General features: G+C 41.7%; 1 protein-coding gene across 1 annotated transcript in view; it reads left to right on the top strand.

Moving 5' to 3' along the window:
* The window catches only part of SLC1A7 (solute carrier family 1 member 7), a 48,729-nt gene that overhangs the window by 15,526 nt on the left and 11,113 nt on the right, over positions 1–22,090 (top strand). The window contains exons 4-7 of the mRNA XM_027748703.2: positions 10,944–10,986; positions 11,761–11,980; positions 15,175–15,274; positions 16,355–16,588. Of these exons, the coding sequence (XP_027604504.1) occupies positions 10,944–10,986; positions 11,761–11,980; positions 15,175–15,274; positions 16,355–16,588 (597 nt within the window). The remainder of the gene's footprint in view (positions 1–10,943; positions 10,987–11,760; positions 11,981–15,174; positions 15,275–16,354; positions 16,589–22,090) is intronic.

The following is a 22,090-nucleotide window of genomic DNA, read 5'->3' as shown; positions in this document are numbered from 1 at the left end:
ACGGCCACCAACTAACAACACTGGAGCAGGTCTTTTATACTCCACAGAATTCCATGTAGCCTGTGGACCTCCCCATCAAATCTATTATTAACATCAGAAGAATGGTTAATTTAAATAAGGCCAGAAGGTTATAATAGACAAAACCTTAAATATAAGGGCTGAAATCCATATTTTTCAGAAAATAATTCTTAAAAGTGCTTTTACAACTGCTCGTAGCAACTCCCAGATAAAGGACATGATTAGAAAGACCCTGCTTGTTTTGCTTTGTGGCTTTTTCTTATTTGTTTTACTTTGGCAAAAGGGATGGTTGTTCTTTTAGAGTGGCATGAGGGCACTGCTGGATTTTGGCAGAATATCCCTCTTTGTCCCAACATTCCAGGTGCTAGTGTGATTAATTTCCTGACTGAACACAGTATGTGCCTCAGATTTATTTTGCTCGTGCAGAAAGACCAAGTTTGCCTTTGTTTGGTAGTTCCTCAAGTCAGTGATCTCATACTACAGTGGGCAAGGGCTTCTAGGCCAAGGGTGTGTCTGAACCACAAAGAATTCTCTTTGGAGCTCAACTTACTGAAATTAAAAATATTGCACAGTTTGTCTTTCAAAAGCCCAAATTCCTGGCCCTGATGGCATGTCAGCACACAAATACTTTAATTCGATTTACTAGGACTTCAAATTAGAAGGAACTGTGAGAAAACACTTATAACAATGGGGTTTTTTTCTCCTCCAAGTTGCATTTAGCCAGGCCACCTGTATTTTATCAATGTCTAACTGTGAATGGGCCAAATGATTTTGACCATGAAGCAGCAGCTGAGAGCACCCTCTTTTGTAGCTTTCCAAAAAACCACCATTTTCATCTGCAATGGGAAGTTGCCCCTTCATGGCATCTGTGTCTCCCCAGTGACTTTGCCATGATGGAAATGTGCAGTGGAAGTCACACATGTCTGTCTGTGACATCATGTTAAGTCACATTATTCTGTTTCTGCTCCATACGGGACTGTAATTCCTGCACCAAGAGGAAGGCCCTGAGCAAGTTACTGGAGCTTTGAATCCCTTAGTATGACAGAGTAGCATAAGTAAAAGAGAATCTAAGAAAAATGTAACCTTAATGATTGTCTTCATAGTGGCAGTGTTTGGAGACCATTTCTGGTGTGCTGAGCTAAGTCCTTGGTCCTGGACAAGTAAAGGCACAGTGGGACATATGTTGCAATGTCACATCCAAACTGACCTTACAGCTCTGTCTGGGAAGGGTCTCCCTCACCACAGGTTCCCATTCCCTTTCTCACACCAGCCCAGTTGCCTTTGGAGAGTCAGAGTAAGCTTGTCATGGAGATGAGTCAGACAGAAAGTAATTTGGGTTTTTAAAATCTAAATTAAATTCTATAGTATTGTATTTGTGTAAAACAACCAAATCTGTGACTGGAACCCAGGATCTGAGTTATAATCTCATCTCTCACATCTGTCTGGCTCCTCCCTGTACATCAGGGGTGTGGTGGTGAGATCTGGGAACACTTTATTCCACTGAGCCTCACTGCAGGTAACACACCATGTCCTGATCTAAACATTTCCAATCATCATCTATAATTTCACTTCCTACAACATTTACTCGAGCAAATGATAACAGCTTGCATACACATTTCAGGTATTCAAGTGTCCAACCAGGCATGTGCTTTTTAGCCTGCAAAACCTTAAATTCTTCCCTGGTTTGGGCAGGTGTCAACAGTGACAGGTCAACAAGCCCCTGTCATCAGCAAAGGTTTTTAAAAAGACAGAATAAAGCTCACTCTCCTTTTGCCGTGCTCAGCAGCTGTCACAGCTGCAATCCTTCCACCCCCAGTGCACAAACGGATGGTTTTCATTCCTCCACGACAGAAATAACCACATTTACTAAATAAAAAAATAATAACAACACAAATGTGGGGAATGGGCTTTCAGCCTAGGCAAACACTAGGGGTGAAATTCTGGCTCTGCTGAAGTCAGTTGCAAAACTCCTAAATATCTCTGTGGAAGTCTGGATTAAATGTAGTGATGTATCTGCTGGTTTGAGCTGGAAAAGCTGATCCTTTAGCTCAATGGTAAATCACTTCCATTCACAGCTGGAGACCATCTCATTCGGCCCAGATTGGCTTATCTTCTCAATTCAGTAATTTCCTCTCGATTTATCAATTGCACATGTGCCCAGAAGTTTACACAGGAAACATCTGCTATTCTGCAAATTAAGAACGCTAAGTGTACAAGTGGAGAGATGATATATGTGACATAATTGTGAGGTTTACTTCAAAAGCAGGGATCTTGGCACAGGGATACATTTATTCATCCTCATTGATTTCAGGTTTTAAGCCACTTTGAAATGATGAAATACATTATTATTTCCTGTGATGTTATATATGACATTGTCAGGTCTGGAACTTTTGGCAGGAATGATGTTGCTAGAAATTGAATTTCTTGAATTTTTGAGTGAGGATTTTGCTTTTAGACATGGTTTTAATCAGAAATTAAAGAATCTACTAACTCAGCAATAAATACGACAACAACAACAACAGCAAACTAAGGCAGACCCTCATGGTTATCCTCAGCACCTGTAACACTAATCAAGAACCACATTATTACTATTATGCATTACTTTGCAGATGGTGCTTCCCCTGTATATTTGTCCATTATGTTAAAAAAACCACAAACCATCAATAAACCCTGAAGTGTATATAACTTGAGGAGGAGATCACAGTGACACTGTGCTGCATAACTCTGAAATGGCTCTAAACCTCACACCAACCAGGAAATACAGAATCTCATCAGCATTCTGAATTTCATGCCTCAAAAATTGTATCCACAGGTCAACCATTTTTTTTCCACTCTGAACAGCAGCACTTGAAAAACTTCCTGTCTAAAGGGAACCCCCGGAGACTGGGGACAAGACCTACGGATGTGCCCCTGCCCCTACTGATTTCCCTCTTGATTCATCCTGGACACAGAGGCCACTGACTGCAGCACAAGTGTTCTCAACATTCAATTAGTATTGATACCTAAAATCTTTACCACTGCTTTGGCCTTAAATGTCTGAATTCTTGCTCTAATTCGACCCACCTTTAAGCCAAACACACGTTCTGCTGGCTGTGGAAGATGGTTCACCCTTGTACCTGTGCTCTGAGGATGCTTCTCTTTAGCTGCCACTTTATTCCTACGCTGAGCCAGATGTCAAAAACTTCCCTAATTTTATTCAAGGCTCCAGGTGCGAGCACTGCAAGGCCTATGAAAGTATATTTTCGTCCATATTTAAAGCTATAAGTCCTCAGGCTAAGGATCATCTTGTTCTCTTTAGGCACCTGGTGCTTTATGAATTTTTATGGATTTATTCTCCTGATGTGCAATACTTCTGTGAGGTAGGCAAGGGCCATTTTCCTTTCCTAGCTAGAGAAAAAAAAACATATGGAAAAGAAATTACCTCACTGAGGATTGTTCAGAGAAACCTGTGAAGCCAGAGGAAATATTCCCAGCTCATTCAGGATCTAGTTAGGGGTCTTGTTCTAGGACTGTGGCTTTTGGGGCACCTCCACAGCAATAGCAATGAATCAACACACATCTTTACCTTCTTTCTCATGGGTGAATTATTGACATTAACTCTGTACTATGTCCCCCAAAATAGAAGAGTGAAATTTTAGTAGCCACTTGTAAGTTAAGAAATTAAGAAAGGCAAGATACCTTTTTTTTTTTTAGTAATTCAAACTTTGAGTGTTTTATTGAATAGGACAAAAAGGGATATACTAACAGGAATAGCATTCAATTTAAAGGTTTGTCTGGTTCTGTAGCATATAGTCACCTGACTAGGAGAATAGAAAATGCCTATCATTTGGGGACAAACATTTGTAAAACTAGATCTATGAGTCAGGGCCACACTGTTTACATTAGCAGTTAATACTTCCATAACATCTGTTACCTTTGATTTAGAAGGGCAAGTCCTGCTGCAACTGAAATCAGGCCACCTGCATTTGTCACCAAGGGAAGCAAAATTGGGCTCATGAGATAAAACAAGCAAGCAAACACCATAAACACTCACGTGAGGAAAGAGATCCCAGGAAAACTGGGGTTCCCAGCCCTGCTGTTTTATATAGGGCTGGCTGCAAATCTGGGCACCAACAGGTGCAAGGTTAACACACATCTTTAGTTTTTATTCCAGTCTAACAGCATGACCTCACAAGCTTATTCAGTTCAAAAGCTCCAAATAGAACAATTCAGTGAATTCAGTCAGGATCAAATCCCACCTTAACCCACGACAAATATATTTGTACATTGCTGAAATTCACTGGAAGGAGAAGTCAGAGCCTTTTATCACTGAATATTCAGGATTGCATCCAATTTAATAGCAGGTACCCAGAAACTCAATCTGGCTTAACCAAGAGAGGTTTTATTTTTATACCATTAAGAGTAAGAAGAGGATATAAACACTGTAGAGGATTTATGCTTTCATGGGAATCCTGAGCACTCTTTAAAATCACTTCCTTTCCCTTTTTTCAAGCTAGGGGCTATATTCTATTTTATTGAAATTGTGTTTCTTGAAAACGGGGCAGGAGAAAACCAATATCTGCTGTAGTTTGGAAAAAGTCCAGGCTGTGCAGTACAAAAAAATCACATTTTTAAATGTTTACAACTGAAGACTGCATTGTATGTACACATAATAAGATATTTAAAAGTGCATTAAATGACCTATACTTTTTGAAATAACTATGCTGTACATCAATGTGTCTTTTGCCAAAAGCCACTGTGTGCTATGACAGAAATATTTATCTGTCCCTTATGGCAAATTACCATTTTTTACTCATTTCAGATTGCCAGTTTTCTCTTGTCTCCCCAAACCAGGCTGGTGCCAGCACTGCTCTGCACTGTGACCAGGTGTTCACTTCTGGTTAATTTTTTAAGAGTTCAATTTGCACAAGAGCCTGAACCTCAAGTATTTACAAAACGACTCTGAAGCCTCTAAATGTGTGGTTCCTATTTGGCACAAAAGGAAACCAACGTGGAAAAAAGATCATTTCATGATAAAAACAATACTGGGAGATGGACTACAAAGCAGATTCTGCTCTCTGGTCAGGAGGTCTGACCCAGAGGGGGATTGCACAGGGCCAGGAGTTAAAACTCCATTAGGAAAGCTTCAGCCTTGAAGGGGAATAAATCATCCATCCTCCTGACAATTGGTCTGGACATCTTCCAGTGTTAAACATACACTTTTTATGAGATAACTTTGCCTTGCTGAAACCATGGTGGAAACGCGTGGGCCTGTCATGTTACCTTTGATGTGACTCAGCCTTTTCAACATTCCTGAAGATGTGAGGTATTTGTGCTTCCAGTCCAAAGAATGATTTTCTTAGAAAGCCATAGCCCTGCTGGGGCTGTGTCAGGACCTTTTCTTCCAGAGGAAGCAGGGTAAGGAGGTTCACTCTCTCTTACTGGACTACAATGCCATGCAGCCCTCAGGACAGATAAAAATTTCATGTGTTTGGCAAATTATTCCCCAATTTGAGTTCTGCTCTGATCTTCAAAAAAGACGAGCAAGACAAAATGGCTTAGACCTGATTAGTGATTTTTTTGCATTCTATTAATACTTTTTATCACCATAATGAGGATTTAAATGCCTCATTGATTCTGCAAAAGCCTTCTTTAGTTCTTTTAGCAGGAGGTAGCGTGATTGATACTGTGAAATGAGTTGAGGCACTGGAGGTGACTTCTGATGTGCAAGATGCTTTCTCCCATGGCCCTGTGACAGGTCATTTGTTCAGTCCTGCTGCATTAAATGTTACCCTCTCTTTCAGGAGTGCAAACCCTGCTAGAGCCCCCTGACAGCAGCAGGAAGGTATTTCAGATGTATATCTGTATGACTAAGGACAGGATTTGGGGCTCCTGTGTAACAGTAGTCAGGGTTCTACACAGTTGATCATGAAATCATGTAGAGGACATCAAAAGTAAATGAATTTTTGAGATGAGGATACTGCCACTGAGGAGGACCTCAGCCTATAGTAAATAGGAACCACAGTGCTGTTCATTTGTGGAAAAACCTCAAAACTTTACAGTTGTCATGTCACTCTTCAGACTCCATTTTTACTCTCCCTGTACCCTTGCTGTACAGAGTGATGGGGTAAGGTCTCAAAAGCTTAGATATTAGGATACTGTCAAATTCTCAACCTTAAAACAATGTTCCTGCAAGCTCAGCTACGCTCGTTCAAATTTGAGAGCAGTGTCCAAAGCTGCTTTATGCCCAGTGCAAATATAGGCCAATAAATATTATGAGGACACGTATGTAGCAAAGAGCCAGTCTGGTGGCTTTAATTCCACAGCGTGAGAGACTGCAGCCAGACTGTCTGGTGTGCCAGGGATTAGGTGCTGATAACATCAGAGTCTGAGAGCAAAACCAGATTGCTCTGCAGAGCACAGAGTATGCCAGAGGAAAGGGGTGTTTTGAGGCAAGGAAACAACATCTGCTGTACCTGGGGCTGCTCTTAGAGCCACTGGCCTAATTTCTCACTGAAAAGATCTGCTAAAGCTGAATGCTCTGAGATAACAGATGTTGTAGTCAGGACTCAATGAATGTTTCAGATACTCAGTAGTATTACTGCAACCAGAATTCGGTCTGTTATTTCTAACAGAAGTTATCCAGGAGATGTCAAACAGACACCACTGTAGTACCAGTAGCTGCAGGCTAATGTTCTGTGGACAATTCAGTCAACAGTGTCCCAGGAACACAGGTTAACAGTGCTGGTGTTTCTATCTCTACTGTAGTTCTCAGAGCCAGCCACCTTGTGAAGAGAGCAAGAGGGCTCCCACATCCTGGGGGCAGTACCAAGGCACGGCCTGAGCTGAGAAGTGACTTCCTAGCACCATTCAGCTTCCTAAAGCAGCTGAACTTTAGAGGAGTAAAAATGGTCGATTGTGTTAATTCATAGGTTAGTTGTGGCAGACCATGGGAAAGAGGACCTCCTGTTTTTGGCAGTGTGAGGTACTAGGTAGTCCTGTGTCTAATGGGAAGCTGCACCCTCAGACCTGCTGCTCAGACCAGGTGCTGTCTGTACTTGATACGAGTCTTCAGGATTTTCTCAAAATCCACGGCTCCAAACTGCAGAACGCACATTGCCATAGCAGTTCCATATTCCATACACATACACGTTTCTGACTGGATACATCTCCATCTGAATCCTCTTATCCCATACTAGGGAAGGCCTCCAAGATTTGCTGGTGGAAGGAGGAGGCTGTGCCCACTGGCAGGCTGTGCTCAAAGACAGTGATTAGTAGGTCACTGCCCGCGTGTGCTGCTGCCACAGCAGATGCAGGGCAGGCACCCACCCCGTGCCAGCTGGGGCTCAGCAGCTCAGCTCTGGAGAAGGTTCACTGACCTGATACTGAAGTTTCGTGCACATTCACCCTTCAGCCTGCGTTGAATGCTTCTGCTCTGCCTGGCAGAGCTCCTGAAGCAGAAGATGCTCTGGGAAATGTTATTCCTCAGGGCAGGCACTATTTAGCTGTTAATTTTTTATATAACCAGAAAGCTTATGTCTCAGTTTCTGTTTTACAACCATATCCTTGTCTCAGACCTAAATTTATCTATGTTTTAAATCATCTTCACTCACTGTTATGCACTAGATTTAATTCCCTACTATTATGTGAAATTATTTCTGCTAGGAATGCTGAACTGTGCCACTGAGGTTAGAGACAATGTTGCCTGTAGTAGAGAAATGAATCCCAGATCACTCTAAGTATCCTGCACTATTACTTTGTGTTCTGTGTAAGCAATCTGAAAGTAATGCTGGAACTTTAGAAGTGTTTTATCTGCTTGGCTTTCCTAATTGAATAAACACAACAGCATTTATAGGTGATGACAGCAGTGATTAGCTCAGCTTGAATTATTGCTTTATAAGTGCTGGCAATGTCTTTAATTCAGTGCAGGTCAGTGATAAACACAGGGCCTGTTCTGAGTACAGACACGGTCTCACTTCATGATCCTGGTACCAGACCCATGTGGGTAGATCTTTACCTTATCCAGAGTAGCAGCAAAACTGCCAATCTTGGCCCAAATGGGCCAAATCATCCCCCAGCTCTAGGTGACAGTTTGATACTTTCTTCTCATTATTGTAGTCCATTAAAGTTCTCATCTACCAATTGCTCTCTTAAATGTTTTTAATTAACAAAACTTAATTTTGGCTAATACTAGATTTTCTCAATCCAAGTAAACCAGCTTAAAATAAAAAATAAGCCGAGGCTCTGGCAAAAACATTCAGGTCAGCCTTTCACTGGATAAATTGTGTAATTTTGGTAAGGCTGGAATCAAAGACTGGATCACAGTGCATAATATATTAAAAAATATTGGGAGAATTCCAGTATCTAGTATTAAGTGGGTAGTTGTAATTCCTGCAGGATAAAGAATGATAAAGAAACAAAATGCTTTAATCCTCTACAAATTTGTCTAACATTTAATCTAGCTACTAACCATATGATATTTCCTTTCTTGAGCAGTCTTAATTGTTCTTAATTCTACTAATTAGGACTGTGAGGGAGAAAGTGGAAATCATCAGCAATTAAATTCATGTTTCTGTGTAAAGCCAGGGCTCCTACGTGAGGTGCATGTTCAGAGTTGTGCAGGACTCCTCAGGGTGGATCTGTTCTTTCAGAATATTTCACATTCACAAGCAGCTCAGGGCACAACCACCACACTGTGCACTCCTGTAGCACCTTTCCACCCATCATCTCAAATCACAAAACAAAGATGATCTAATATTAATGAAGCCTTTAACAGTCTGGAAGCAGAATTCCCTTATGCAGCATACTAAAGCAGTATGCATCTTTTCTCTCCAGTGCTTCCCCTGCCTACAAACATCCCCTCCATCCTCCCGGTCCAGCTCCATCCAGCTGTTCCTCACTCAGCCCCCTGTGTCAGCCAAGCCCCCAGGGCTCAGGCAGAAGGTTCTGCCCTGATAGGAAAGTGAAGCACAGCTGATTGTTGTCTGTGTCCTGCTTTGGCTGCAGATTCAACATCTGAACCAGAGAATCACCAGCTTTTTGGAGGGTTTGCAGAGCCAACCTCACGCTTTGTGCGGTTGTTTCCAGGGTGGAAGCTGTGAATATTATCCCCCAGGAATGCCAGGTCTGCCTGCCAGGGGCTGCTAATCTGACTTGCCTCACCTGCCTCAGGTGAGGAAAGGTCAGGACAGTTAAAGAAGATTTACTAAAATGCTGCTCATCAACCTCCTCTCTTGCCTGTCAGTAACTCGTCTGTGTAACACCAGTGCACCCAAAGCACCGGCCTTACCAAAATGACACACGATGCCTTTTTGTGGCTCATCTACTCTCACACAACAGGCCAACAAAACCACCTCATTTCAGTCTTCTGTTTCAATCATTAGACAGTACTACTACTCTTCAATTAAAATTCTTCTCCCTCTAATTTAACCTAAAAAGGATAATTAATTATCTCTTTGTAGCAATTGCTCTCAGTGCCTGATGCTACTGATGCAGCATCTACCTCATACTTTTAAGTGCGACCATAATGTCATATGATGATCACTTAAAATAGCAAAAAAATTTGTTTTTTCTAAGCCGGGGTTGCACAGTGACTCCATTAACACAAAGTATTAGTATGGAAAGAGGAAAGCAGCTCTGGGAAATGTCTCCATCCAGCCTGCATTTAGCTGGATATGTACATAGCAACTCTCTTTGGAATAAGAATAGGCTTTTCACATATATTTAAGTGTTACCCTGTTTTGAGGCTTGAGCAGGACTTTGAATTAAAAGTAATTTTGTTGGAGAATTCAGGAGTTTCTCCTGTCATATATATATGAAAGCAGATAATTAGGTCATAGGCTGTCACTGTCTTCTGCCCCCAGGCTCAGAAGCTTAGGGTTGGATATAAATCAGTCCTGAAAATGATCCTATTAGAATCATCACACAAATCTTGATTCCCAAATGCTGTATGGAAATATATGACTTTTTACATTTTTTGCCCAATTATATTTTGATTCCTCTTTGAAGCCTGTAGAGGGTGTGCTCTCCATTTCAAATTAGGATCAAATGTCTTTCTGCAAAGTAGTAATCTGGATCACACTGAAGTTATAAACTAGCTCCAGATATTATTGGGTGAAATGTTACAGACTAAGATACAGTCAGAAAAGGTGACAAAAAGAGTCCCTTTTGGAATTAAAAGTCCATCAGTCTCTCTGCAGATCTCACAGCATTTGCTCATTGTCTTCCTCTGTAGCTCAGCAGAAATGAGCTGTTGGCCTCATTCAGGCTCTTGTTCTGAAGCCTCAGAACCATATTAAAGTAAAATGTAGCAGAGACTGTGCAGCTCTAATCTCAACTCTTTCAATAAGGAATGAGATCCTCTTTTTGAAAAGCAAACTGTTCTTGACCAAACCACTGCAAAGTTTACAGAACTTACAATTCCAGTGATGAAAATGTATCAGGGGTACTACACTTTATGAATTAACTCACAGGAGTGCTCAGAAGTCCTAAAGTAGATTATAGCACCCAGGGGTCTCAGGAATACATCCCTGAACACTGACTGTGTCTTGAACAGCTCATTATGTAACTAGGGAAGACAAACTATGGAATAAAGAAATATTCCATGCCCCACTTAGTAGAGGGAGGAGGGAATGATAGCGATTATGTTGCCCCGATTACAAAATGGAGATTATGGCAGAGTCAGAAACTGAAGCTGGAGCTCCTGGGTCTCTGTGCAGGTATTCAGAAGCAAGTCCCAAAACTTCAGTTCTGAGGAACTGCCTCTGTTGAGCCTCGCTCAGTCAGGCACAGCTGGATGGCACTCTGAGGGGAAGAGAGGGGCAGGGCTCTCCACCCTGGCTCTCTGGGAGGGTAAAGAACTGATCTATTGTGGGACACCCAAGACACAGGAAACAGAAGTTGGTTTCAGTTCTATAGAAATTATTCTTCTATTTGTTCATTTTTAGGAACATGTTTCCAGCCAATCTGGTTGAGGCCACATTCAAGCAGGTAAGTAGTTATATTCCTTTTCCTGATGAACGATGAGCCATCATCATATGGAACATGTATCTTTGTGAACACGATCCAGATACAGACATGGCACATTGCTTCAGACACTGTTAGCACTTTCAGCAGTTAATGGGTCCCTTTCCATAGCCTCAGCAGCCATGGTGTCCCAAGGCAAAACAAAGAAGCATCAAACTGTCCCTAGTGTGACCAGAGAGGCGACATGCACAGCTGTGTCATCTCCACCTCTGCCTGAGGAGAGCTGGAGCCTCTTTAAGAGCCCCCAGTAACACCACACAAAGGAAGAACGGGATACCATGTTCAATTAAAGCAACAAAATAATGTGTTTGTGCATAATCTAATTACTCACTGGAATTTGGCCAGAGAACCTCATCTAAAAGTTCTGAGTGAGCAAGAGGCATGGCTGTAGTTATTTCACGGGGGGAATATTTCATGGGAACCTTACCTCTGGGGAGACAGAGAGGGGGGCACTCTAGGGAGTCATTCCCAATTCTGTCTTATAGGAATGTAGCTCTGTCAGGAGGCAATGTGTTTGCTGCACAAGGGTCTGATTAGAGGAAACTATGATTTTGTTATGCTTTTCCAAAAAAAGCATAACTTTTACAGATTTTAGCAGCACAGGGACAGGAGCTGTCATTCTTTTCATGCTCGTCCCTCTAACATGCAGCCTTGTTGAATCAGAGCACTTAGGAGATCTCACTAAACTATTAATTCCTGCTGGGATATTAGAGTAAAAACGCCTTTGTTTTGTTTCAGTATCGCACCAGGAGTATTCCCATCGTTAAATCCAACAAAGCCTCATCTGAAAGCACCACTCGTCGCATTATAATATATGGAGTCCAGGACGAGAATGGATCCAACATCCAGAACTTTGCCTTGGATATCACTCCCCCTCCTGAAGTGATTTACAAATCAGAGCCAGGCACGAGTGACGGCATGAATGTGCTGGGCATTGTGATATTCTCTGCCACCATGGGTAGGTTTGAGATACGTTTGGTTTGTAATAATCCAAGTATCCATTTAAGAGAAAAGCATTGGGGTTGGGTTGCTTGGTTTATTGATTCAGCTTTTTAACTGTTTCTAGCTAAACTTTGTGAGGGAAAAGGGCAAGACTGTTACAGAGCTGTTTCCCCAACCTTTCCAAGATAAATTTTCAAAATCCATGCAGTTCTGTTTTCTGTGCATACACTTCCATTCTTTTTGGTTTATTTTTTTCTCCATTATTTTGAGCTTTTATTTATGAACCATTTTTTGCTGACTGTAAGAAGCACTAATACAGGAGGCAGGACTACACCGGGTCAGAGCCATGGCCCCTTTGCCAGCATTCTGTTCCACTCTCTGGACAGTAGAAAAATCCCAGAGTTTCAAGAAATTCTGCACTAAACAAGTCTACAGCAGACTTTCTTTCCAAAGCCTGAGAAGTTCTAAAGCCCAGAGTGTTGTTTTACAAGAATAAAGAACTTCCCACACTGCTGTTGGTTAGGGGGGGCATCAGGCTGAGACACCCCTGGCTCCCCTCTCCTGGCTGGATATTTTATGAGTTTTAAATCTGTGGATCTTCTTTTTTTTTTTTTGATTAAAACTTCATTTTATTTTTGCTCTCCTGCAATGTTGAGGGTTATATACCATCTAGTAGCTTGTCACAGTGGACTGTAAGAGCTTCTGTGTGGCTTATTTATTCAGTTCAACTTTCTGGAGGAACTCATTGGTGCCATATGTGTTATATTATGTTTGTGGATTTGGAAGAAGAAATTTAAACAAACATGTCCTAGTTAATCATAAAGTTCTGATGATTTTTATAAGAAAATGCTGATCAGATTTTCCTTACATAAATTTATTCTTGGAAGTTAATCTGGTCAGCAGAGGTAGTTCCATAAAACATCTTTGCCTGGATTTATTATATTATGGCTCAGACCAGCACAAGGGGTCAAGATTCAAGCCTCTGATTAGCAGATTTGTCTCTGTTTTTACAGTTTCCCCCGTGGGTGGTATTCCATACACAACCCTGCTGGAAACTGGCTGTCTCCCAGTTTGCAGTATTTTTTAGTGAATTCCCAAAGTGCAATGGCACCACAAACACTATTCCAGTCCGAATGTGTTGGATATGAATGAATTAATTACATGTACTTATTAGGATCAAGGGCAATTTTATACTTCTGAGCACAGAAGATCATTCATTGTCTTCCCAGAACTGAATGTGTGACTTTTACCATGTCCCCCAGTCTTGCTGGCCTGGGGCACCAGAGATGGAAGCTGAGATCTGGTTTCTTCCTGGCTGATGTTCAAAAACTATAGTACCACTTCTGTCACCTACATCATGGTCCTGCTGGGTCACTTGGGACTGTGACAGCCACCAACAAACCTGAGACACCAAACCCTCAAACCCTGGGACTATTTCAGTCTGTCATCTTGAACAAAGGACGCAGCCAAGCATTTATCACTGTCCTCAGCTTTCTGGACCCCTCCCCAAAATGGAAGCAATAAGACAGAAGACATGTGGCTTCAATCTCTATGAAAGAAGAGCATCCTTCCAAAGCTTTTAGTTATTGCAAAAAAATTATACAGGCCTTGGTGCTTTGCAGCAGTTTTGCCCATTTTGGCTGAGTCTTATTTGCACAAAGGGTTTTTTATACCAGAGAAAAACAGCACTAGGCTGGGTATGAGTTCTTATTACAGCTTCCTTTATGCTGTTCAAGGACAGCATAAAGAGACAAGAATTTAGACTTGAGCTAACTGTCTTTTCCTGAAACAGGAGGTGAATTGCTTAGTAATCTCAGTCCAGGAGTAAATCTTGTGTGTGAATGACTGGACTTCTTTGCTGGGCATGCATTAAAATGGGCAATATTTGACAGGCAGAGTGTAAAGCCCTGCTGCTGACTCAGCTGTGATTAGCTACACTACCTCTCCTCACACAGTGTGCAGGGATTGCTGTCAGAGATGATGACAGTAGCCAAGCACTGAGACATCTGATCTTTTTTTTCTTGGTGGAGCACATATTATTAATTCATGACAAGGAAAATGTTTGCACTGAAAAGTACCCTGGGACATCAGTGATGCAGACAGGAGGCCTCAGTCCTTCCAACTTCTCTGTCCCCCCATACCCACATGCCTAGGTAGGATAGTGTTTTAAAGAGCAAATCACAGTCATTCCTGTAAAATTAAAAAGAAGACATTTCTTTTTTTTTTGGCATTATAGCGATTGAGAAGATAAGACTCCTGTAAAACTGCCACCAACTAGAAGAGCTGAATTATATTTAATGTCCTATTACAATAGGAGCAACATGCTTAATGAAAGAGTGTCGTTTTCTGACCTAAACTTTAGAGCTTAGATGAATATTAATGGGCTTACAAACATCTTGAATGCACTGTTATTGTGAAATCCCTGGATAAGCCAGCTGACAGCCTCCCTCCCTGCCCCAGCAGGGAATTGCCCTGGATGTGAGACGTGGCTCCCAAGTGCAGCTGTGGGCTCCACGGGCCAGAGCCCAGGCTCCTGTTCAAAGCAGGGACATGGCACATCCAGAGCAAGTGGCAGCAACACCCCCCTCCCAGCCCCGTGTCCCCACACAGCTCCTTCAAAGGCTGCCTCGCCGGGTGCAGCTTGGTTTTGAAGTGCTTCCTTGAGCAATTAACTCCATCACTTATAATCCTTTCAGGGAGGGATGGCAGATAATTAACTGTAGGAAAATGTCATCTATTTATATGCATTAATGGAAACTACCACTGTCTGGAGAATACATGGTTAGATGACACATCCCAGAGCTCTGTTCATTTCCTTTCTGGGCCCTGGGCACACATAAAGGAGTTTTACTTGCTTTCTTCTTTACTGGTTAGTCTTTATAGCAACTTGGCTTTTCTTCCCATAAATTTGCATTTCCTTACCTCCCCTAAATTTGCAAAGCCTGACTGATTATGAGGGTTGGTTGTAATTATGTAGACAGACAACTACTAAAAATAAGATGGAGACTTCATCATTAACTCCATTACCAGAGCAAACCTCAAAGCCTGGCTTTGCCTCCCAGGTGTCCCATGGGTGCTGTCAGGTTGTACACAGCACACAGGGGTGAGGCAGAGACAGATCCTTCCCTAGAAAATGTTTTTCAGAGGGAAAGCACTGGGGCTTTGTGTGAAGGCACCTGAGAAACTGAACCTTGATGCCTTTGACTGCAGGTATAATGCTGGGGAGAATGGGGAACAGTGGAGTTCCTTTGGTCAGCTTTTGCCAGTGCTTGAACGAATCTGTCATGAAGATTGTGGCAGTTGCTGTTTGGTAAGTAACTGTTTTTGTAAGAAAATCAGCATTTTTTTTAAAGAGTAAGAAAATGTCAACAGAAGAGAATGTACAGAAATTTCACAAACTTATTTCCAGGGAAATAAATGAGGGTGAATGATCCTTAGTTTTGCAGGGCCTCAGCATCTGAAGATGCACACACATCCTGTGCCTGGCTTGTGCTGTCACTTTGACAGGGGCACCCTCTATGTTACTCCCAAACAATGAAATATGGCATGGCTGGGTGGGGGTGTGCTGTATGCCCTAAGGGCACTGCCAATCCTTGGGCATGCCAAGAGGGATTATAGTACACCCAGCCCACACAAGGGAGAAGCAGGAGGGGATGCTCCAGCTGGTACTTCCATCCCTTACAGCACTGCTGTAGACCCAGCCAGACCTGCCAACCCACCTGTCCCAAAGATCAGAGGAACAGCAGGTGACTGCCAACAACACAAACTATCAGCTCAGCACCTTCCCCACCCTTCAGAAGGTTCCCCAGTGTGGCCTAACCTGACATGGGGGGGGAACCACTGCCAGCACTCAGCCTTTGTTTCCAGCTACCTTTTAATCTCAAGCTCTTTTGGCACCCACGGCTTTGTATGTAGCTGTGCACAGAAACATAAGTTTTCACAGAACATCTGTCCAGAGAGGGTTCAGAAACTATTCTTCTGCCTATTTATCTGCCCCAAATCAAACTCCCAGGCAGTCCAAGAGCATGTCTAATGTATGTTGGTGTTTCTCCTCTGTCTTCCAAAGGTAACATAAACATTTACTTAACAGCTTCCAACAACCATGAACGGAGCTTAGGATTCATCCCCCTCCTTCCCAGTAGCTTACATGCCTTAAGCTAAGAAGTTAGAGCTGCCTTCTGAACCAAAACATTTCCAAGTGGTTCCTGACCAGCACCACAACCTCAGCTGTGCTTTGGTCACACTCCTCACGTGTGAAAGAGGGGCTTAGTCTGACAAAACAACAGAACCCAGACAGGCTGCTGTGAGCTCTGCTCCAGGAGGGATTTCCCAGCTCATATTGTTTGATAGGAAGAAGCTGCCTCCTAATAATGACTTTCTTTTTGCTCAGGTATTTTCCCTTTGGAATTGTGTTCCTAATTGCTGGCAAAATCCTAGAAATGGATGACCCCTCAGCCATTGGGAAGAAGCTGGGTTTCTATGCCATCACAGTGGTGTGTGGCCTGGTGGTGCACGGGCTCTTTATTCTGCCAATGATGTACTTCTTCATCACCAAGAAGAATCCCATTGTCTTCATCAGAGGGATTCTTCAAGCCTTGCTCATCGCTCTGGCCACATCCTCCAGGTATTACAGAGTTTCTAGACAGATGAAATGAAATATTTGCTATTGGGAACAGCATCCCTGTAGTGGAGCAGATACACCTGTATGTGAGCAACGGTCCGATTCACTGCTATAATTTTTAAAGGCATGTCTCTCAACATTTGGAAGTTCTGTGGGAGCCATTTGACAATAGTGTTTGTCGCAGTTTTCCCTTGGTTTAAAAAATATTGGACAAAAATGTGTTTTCTTAGAGGACTTAAAAGGAAATAAGATTTTTTCCATTAAAAAAAAAATATTGTGCTTCTACAAAGTTAATATATATGAGGGACACACAGTTTGTCCAGACTGCATTTTTGGTATTAGCTGGGAATCTCCTCTTTCAGTCATGTGGAAACATTTTACCCTTTCTACTCATCTTAGTCTTTGTTTCTTGGTACATTAAGAAAAGACTGTGGTTGCAAGCTATTGTCCAGCACTGGAAAAGTATTCAGCTGTTCTGCTCAAGGAATAGTATTTTTTGCATCCCTTTTAGGGAGGATGTACAATGAGTTTTAACTGTAGCTGAACAAAGGTACAATGAAAATGGGAAACAGCTTTTGAAAAATGACTCCCAACAGGGATTAACTGGTGCATGAGATGTGGTTGAAAGGGCTGGAATTGCCTTGCATGGAGTGGAGACAGGAATAACAAAATAGCATTTCTGTGTAGCTGATAGGACAACACGGTTTCAGGGCATCTGTGCCAGGAGGAATATATAAGATTAAAAGAAAGGAGAGGGAGGAGTTACTATTTCACTACAGAAGGTATTGAATGTGTTACATTTTACAAGGTGTTTGCATATATAACAGCTTGCTCCAAGATGACCTATAAAGAGCAACATACTGTGAAATACAAAATCAAGAAAAATTACATGCTGGGTGATGTTTAAACTCCAATTAGGCCTAAATAATTAAACGAAGCTTTTTTATTAGAACATAAAAAGTTTGCAGCTTGGGATATTGTCACATCCCCAGATTCAAGTAGGATGCTAATTCTGCACTCCAAGATGTTAGTGTTGGAAAAGGCTCATCAGGCTCACATTTGACACACTTGACTATCTGCCCTGCTCCTCTAGGAATTCTGTTTCTGAAGAACTCTATTGCTGACAACTCAGCTTTTTTAAGCTGTGTTATTCCATTCACTCTCTCTCTCTTTTTTTTTTTTTTTAGTCTAGAAAGAGATAATTTTTCCTAAAAATCTAACCTGAATATTTCTCTTTTTAGGAAAAAAAGAAAAGAGGAAATATTTTTGTTCTTGTTTTATCTTTAGCATCCATAGAAAAATTTGTCCTTTCCTTCTCCTTTTCTGTTAAAAAGCAACAAAAATATCCAACTTTTTCATGAGTATGGGTACCTTTAACAAGGAGGGTTTAATAAGACTTATAAAATGTGAGCAAGCTCTTTTCACAGACCTGCACATCACAGGGACTGTCACTGCACAGTTTAACTTGCAGCCAACTTCCAACCATGTAGGATGCCTGTGGTTCATCTTGGAACTCAGCTCCTCCTTGGGAGAGCTGAACTCCTAGGAAGGAGCCCCAAAAGCCATCATGGGAAGGAGAGGCAGACAGGCTGATCAGGCACAGCTATAAAGCCAAAATCTCAACCTACAGAAGTGATGAGAGAGAGGGGTCTGTCTCTGCTGAGCCACCTTAAGATGAACCAATACTTACTTGAAGGTTTTTTCAGCCCCATTTCGTTATCCCAAGCTGACATGAGAGTGTCCACTGACAGCAGGGAAGTCCAGATTTCTCATAAACTTCTGCTGGCTTTGACTCCCCCTGAGCTCCAACAGGTCCAGGGACTTCAAGGGCTTGGAGACAGCAGTGCAAGGAATAATGACATATTTATAGGCCCAGAGAGGGAGTAATTTGGGAACAGAGCTCTGGCACCAGCTGGCAGCTCAGCCTGTCAAGAACCACCAGCAGGACTTGCTACGAGATTTAGTATCTTTACTGACAGAAGTTAATGTACTACTAAAGTTAAGGTGAATCCTGAGGAAAGGCTCTGAGCATACGGATTTGAGGCTTGGACATGTTTGATGGATTTAGCTCTGTCTGTCCCTTCTTAAGAGTGTGTATATTTTGCAAATCCAACAAGGCCCAACATGGTTTCTAATGTTTTCCTGCTCAAATAGCAGTGCCTTGTCTAGAGAGAGCTGAACTTTTCACCTTGGTTGCTCTGAAAGGAATGGATACTGCACATAACTGAGCTGCTGCCAAAAGAACATGCACAAATAATTGGGGCTGGACAGGAGAGCTGCTTCTCCTGACAGTCAGCACATGTGTGTTTGGTTAAATCAGACTTGCCACAGGGGCATTATATAACACTCATCATGTGGGTATTGGATTTTCAAATCATCTTGGAGGAGAACAAAGAGCTGGTTTTGAGAATACTGATGTGTTTCTTGGAGATAATTCTGTGTCAGTTGATGCCTACATCTAAAGATAGAAAACCCCAGATCAGTGGGCTGATACTCATTTCACCTGTGGAAAGCTTATTTTCAAAGCTAAAAATCAAACTACAAGCAGCAAAAACAATCCCATTTACAAAACCCAAGAATGTAACCCAGGGGAAGCTGAAAGCCTGTAGGCAGCCACCTCATGGCAATGATTTTACTGAATCTGAACAACATTTCAGCTCACGTCCCTTAGTGAAAGGTTCTGTAGCCCATTCTCGGTCTCCTTGTATTTCTCCCGATTTTCCTGGTTTGTCCTCACTGCCTCAGTGAGGGGAGTGCAGCACCTGCTGCCACTGCCCACCCTGCCCTGCCCCGGGGGGTTCAGGCTGCACAGTTGCACATCTCTCACTGGCTGCTTTTGTCCCCCCACATCCCCCCTGATCTTGTCACCTCTTACCACTCTCAAAAAGCAATATCTGGCCTACAGGCAAAATTCATCTTGATTTTAGCTTTCCTCGTTCCAACGGCAAGAGGGAATTTTGTTTTTCTAGGTCATCTCTCCATACCATTAATGAATTAAAGCAGCATCTTTTCAGTGGTACATCCCATCAAAAGAAGCAATTTTCATCTTCTCTGAAGACAAGTTATAAACCACAACTTTTTCAAGGTTTTGCTGCTTATGAAACACTGAGATCTTGGCTATTGCAGAGTGTAAATTGAAGGCAGATTTGGAAACGGGAGATGAGATCAGTTTGTTGATTTTTTGGAGCAAATACCAAAATGCATTTGAATGATAAGATAAACAGAGCAGCTGAACAGCTGCTCTTCCACAGTGACTAGCTGTCTTTGTGGCTCACACTAGTAAGAGCTGGGCCTGATCCAGCATTAGCTTATGCTCAGTCTCTGCAGCTGCAGCATTTTATCCCAAAATTGAGATAAGACTCTGAAAATGTATTTTTAATTGTTGGAGTTAGTGCTGGGAAAAGATACCTCTCAGCTGAAAGCTTTAGGACAGTTTTTAAAAGACTTAAGAGATTAAGATCAGCACTTCAGAGTATTTTTTCCTCCTAATAAATGTTAAATGTCAGGCTTTCATGTTACTGCTCCACTGCTTAACACTAAATAAATATCAATAAATAAAATAGCTTTCAAGAAAACAAACTTCACCTAATTTAACTGGAGAGGCAAATTAAAGTATTAATTTGGTAACTTTTTTATAATATTGAAATTATATATTCATATAACTCAAAAATTGCAGTAGGAACTCTTTTTTTTTTTCACTGCCACCTGTAAGTCACCAACAGCCAAAGTCTTGAATAAGACATATGTTTTTCTGGTATGTGGCAGATGATACATTATAAATAAAAATGAACCATCATTGAACAAGACAATCTCTCCTGGGATGCTCTGAATCATTTTTGTCACCTGTATTCAGGGAAAGTTCACTGAGATGAAACAGGTGCTAAAAGGGTAACCAGGGATGTAAAGCAGCAATCTGGTAAGAGAAGACTTGGAAATCTGATTGGGTCAATCCAGGCTGAGAGAGGACAAAGTTGATTTCTAACATTATGTGTTGTAACACATTTGATTATGCAAGGAGAAATACATAAAGCACATGAAAGCAAAGTTAGTGTAAATTGAGAAGAGTACAACTAGATTGTAAATTAAATTTCTAATCTGAGCAGTGAGTTCTGGAAAGCCTTTCAGTAGGAGTAGTCAGGACAGACAGTTTACTGGCTCTAAGGATGCAGTGTCATAAATTTGAGTGAAATTCTGTAGTAGCTGCCTGTGCTAGGAAGGTACAAGAGTCCTTGACCCAGGAATTTGTTTCCTTTCAATATCTTGCACAGTGTTTCTCATCATCACTGCACTTATATTCTGTCCATTTTCTTCTTTATTATAATATACTTAACAAACAACAAACCCATTGCCTTGTCATGTGCCCTAGAAATTTGACTTCATCCAGCACAAAATTCAAAGGGATGACACACCTGACTCTGAGATAGAGCACAAGTTTACAAGTTGAATTCTTGTACAAACAGTGTCACACATTTGGTTTAACAGCACTGGAAACAGATACAGATTTTGCTGTCTGTGCCATTGGTATTATGGGATTGTTTTGCACAATCTTTGTCACACCTCAACCAAACTGGAACATGTCAATCAGCTAAAATTTGCACATCTCACAGCTCAGCTCTCAGAACAGGCAGACACTGAGGTTTAATATTCTGGTATGTCGGAGTGTGGGCAAGGTGGAGAGGCCCTGTAAGATTACCTTTTCCTCTTCTTTGTCCCACAAAGAAATCAGACAGGGTTTTCTTATAAAAAAGCCAAATGGCAGAGGAAAGACTGTCTTTAAAAACAAGAAACCCTCCACAACTGAAGTAGCTGCAGGGAAGGAAGACAATGAATAGTAAATTAAGTAATTATTTCTTGGTCATGCCTATGGTTAGAACACCTAGAAGTGCTCCTGGTCTGCTCCCAGTTGCAGCTCCACCAGGGTGTTCAGTTCTACATTATCTGTGAGCTCCACCTTCATCCTCTTATTTTATGGTAAACAAGACACAGAGAATTTCAGTCATTCACAAAAGACTGTGTGTAAAATCATAGGCATGCCCAGAGAGAAAGGACATCTCATGTGCAGTTAGGGGGGTTATGGGGTTAAGCTTTGCTGGGTTTGTTTTTCAAACTAGATATTGATTAAATATTAGGACTGCCTGAATGGAAAAGTTTAATACACCCCAGTTATTCGAGGCAATCAGATTTCCATTGCTTCCTCACCCTTTCAGTTTATTTCCATACTTAGAGAAAGACTTTTGTCCAGATTTTCAGGCAATGGCTGCCAGTTTGTAGTAAATCATTCACCAGTCAGGCTTTATAAAAGTTATAGAAAACAGAGGTATCATAATGAAAATATCTTTTTTCTTTTGTGTTTCTATTGCAGGAAGTTTCTTTTCCTTTCCAAGCACTGTTACTTTCCTCAAACAACAGCTTGCACAAATACCAAATGACAACTCCTACTCACGGAAACATTTTTCTTACACATTCCTGCAAACTTGGAGTTAGGATTTCGGAGTTTTTGGAATC

The sequence above is a fragment of the Pipra filicauda genome, unplaced genomic scaffold (assembly GCF_003945595.2).
Source record: "Pipra filicauda isolate LSUMZ 115617 unplaced genomic scaffold, ASM394559v2 scaffold19_size4547281_pilon, whole genome shotgun sequence".
NCBI classification, from domain to species: Eukaryota; Metazoa; Chordata; class Aves; order Passeriformes; family Pipridae; genus Pipra; species Pipra filicauda.
The sequence above is the reverse complement of the archived record's forward strand: the minus strand, read 5'-3'. Positions and strand labels throughout refer to the sequence as shown.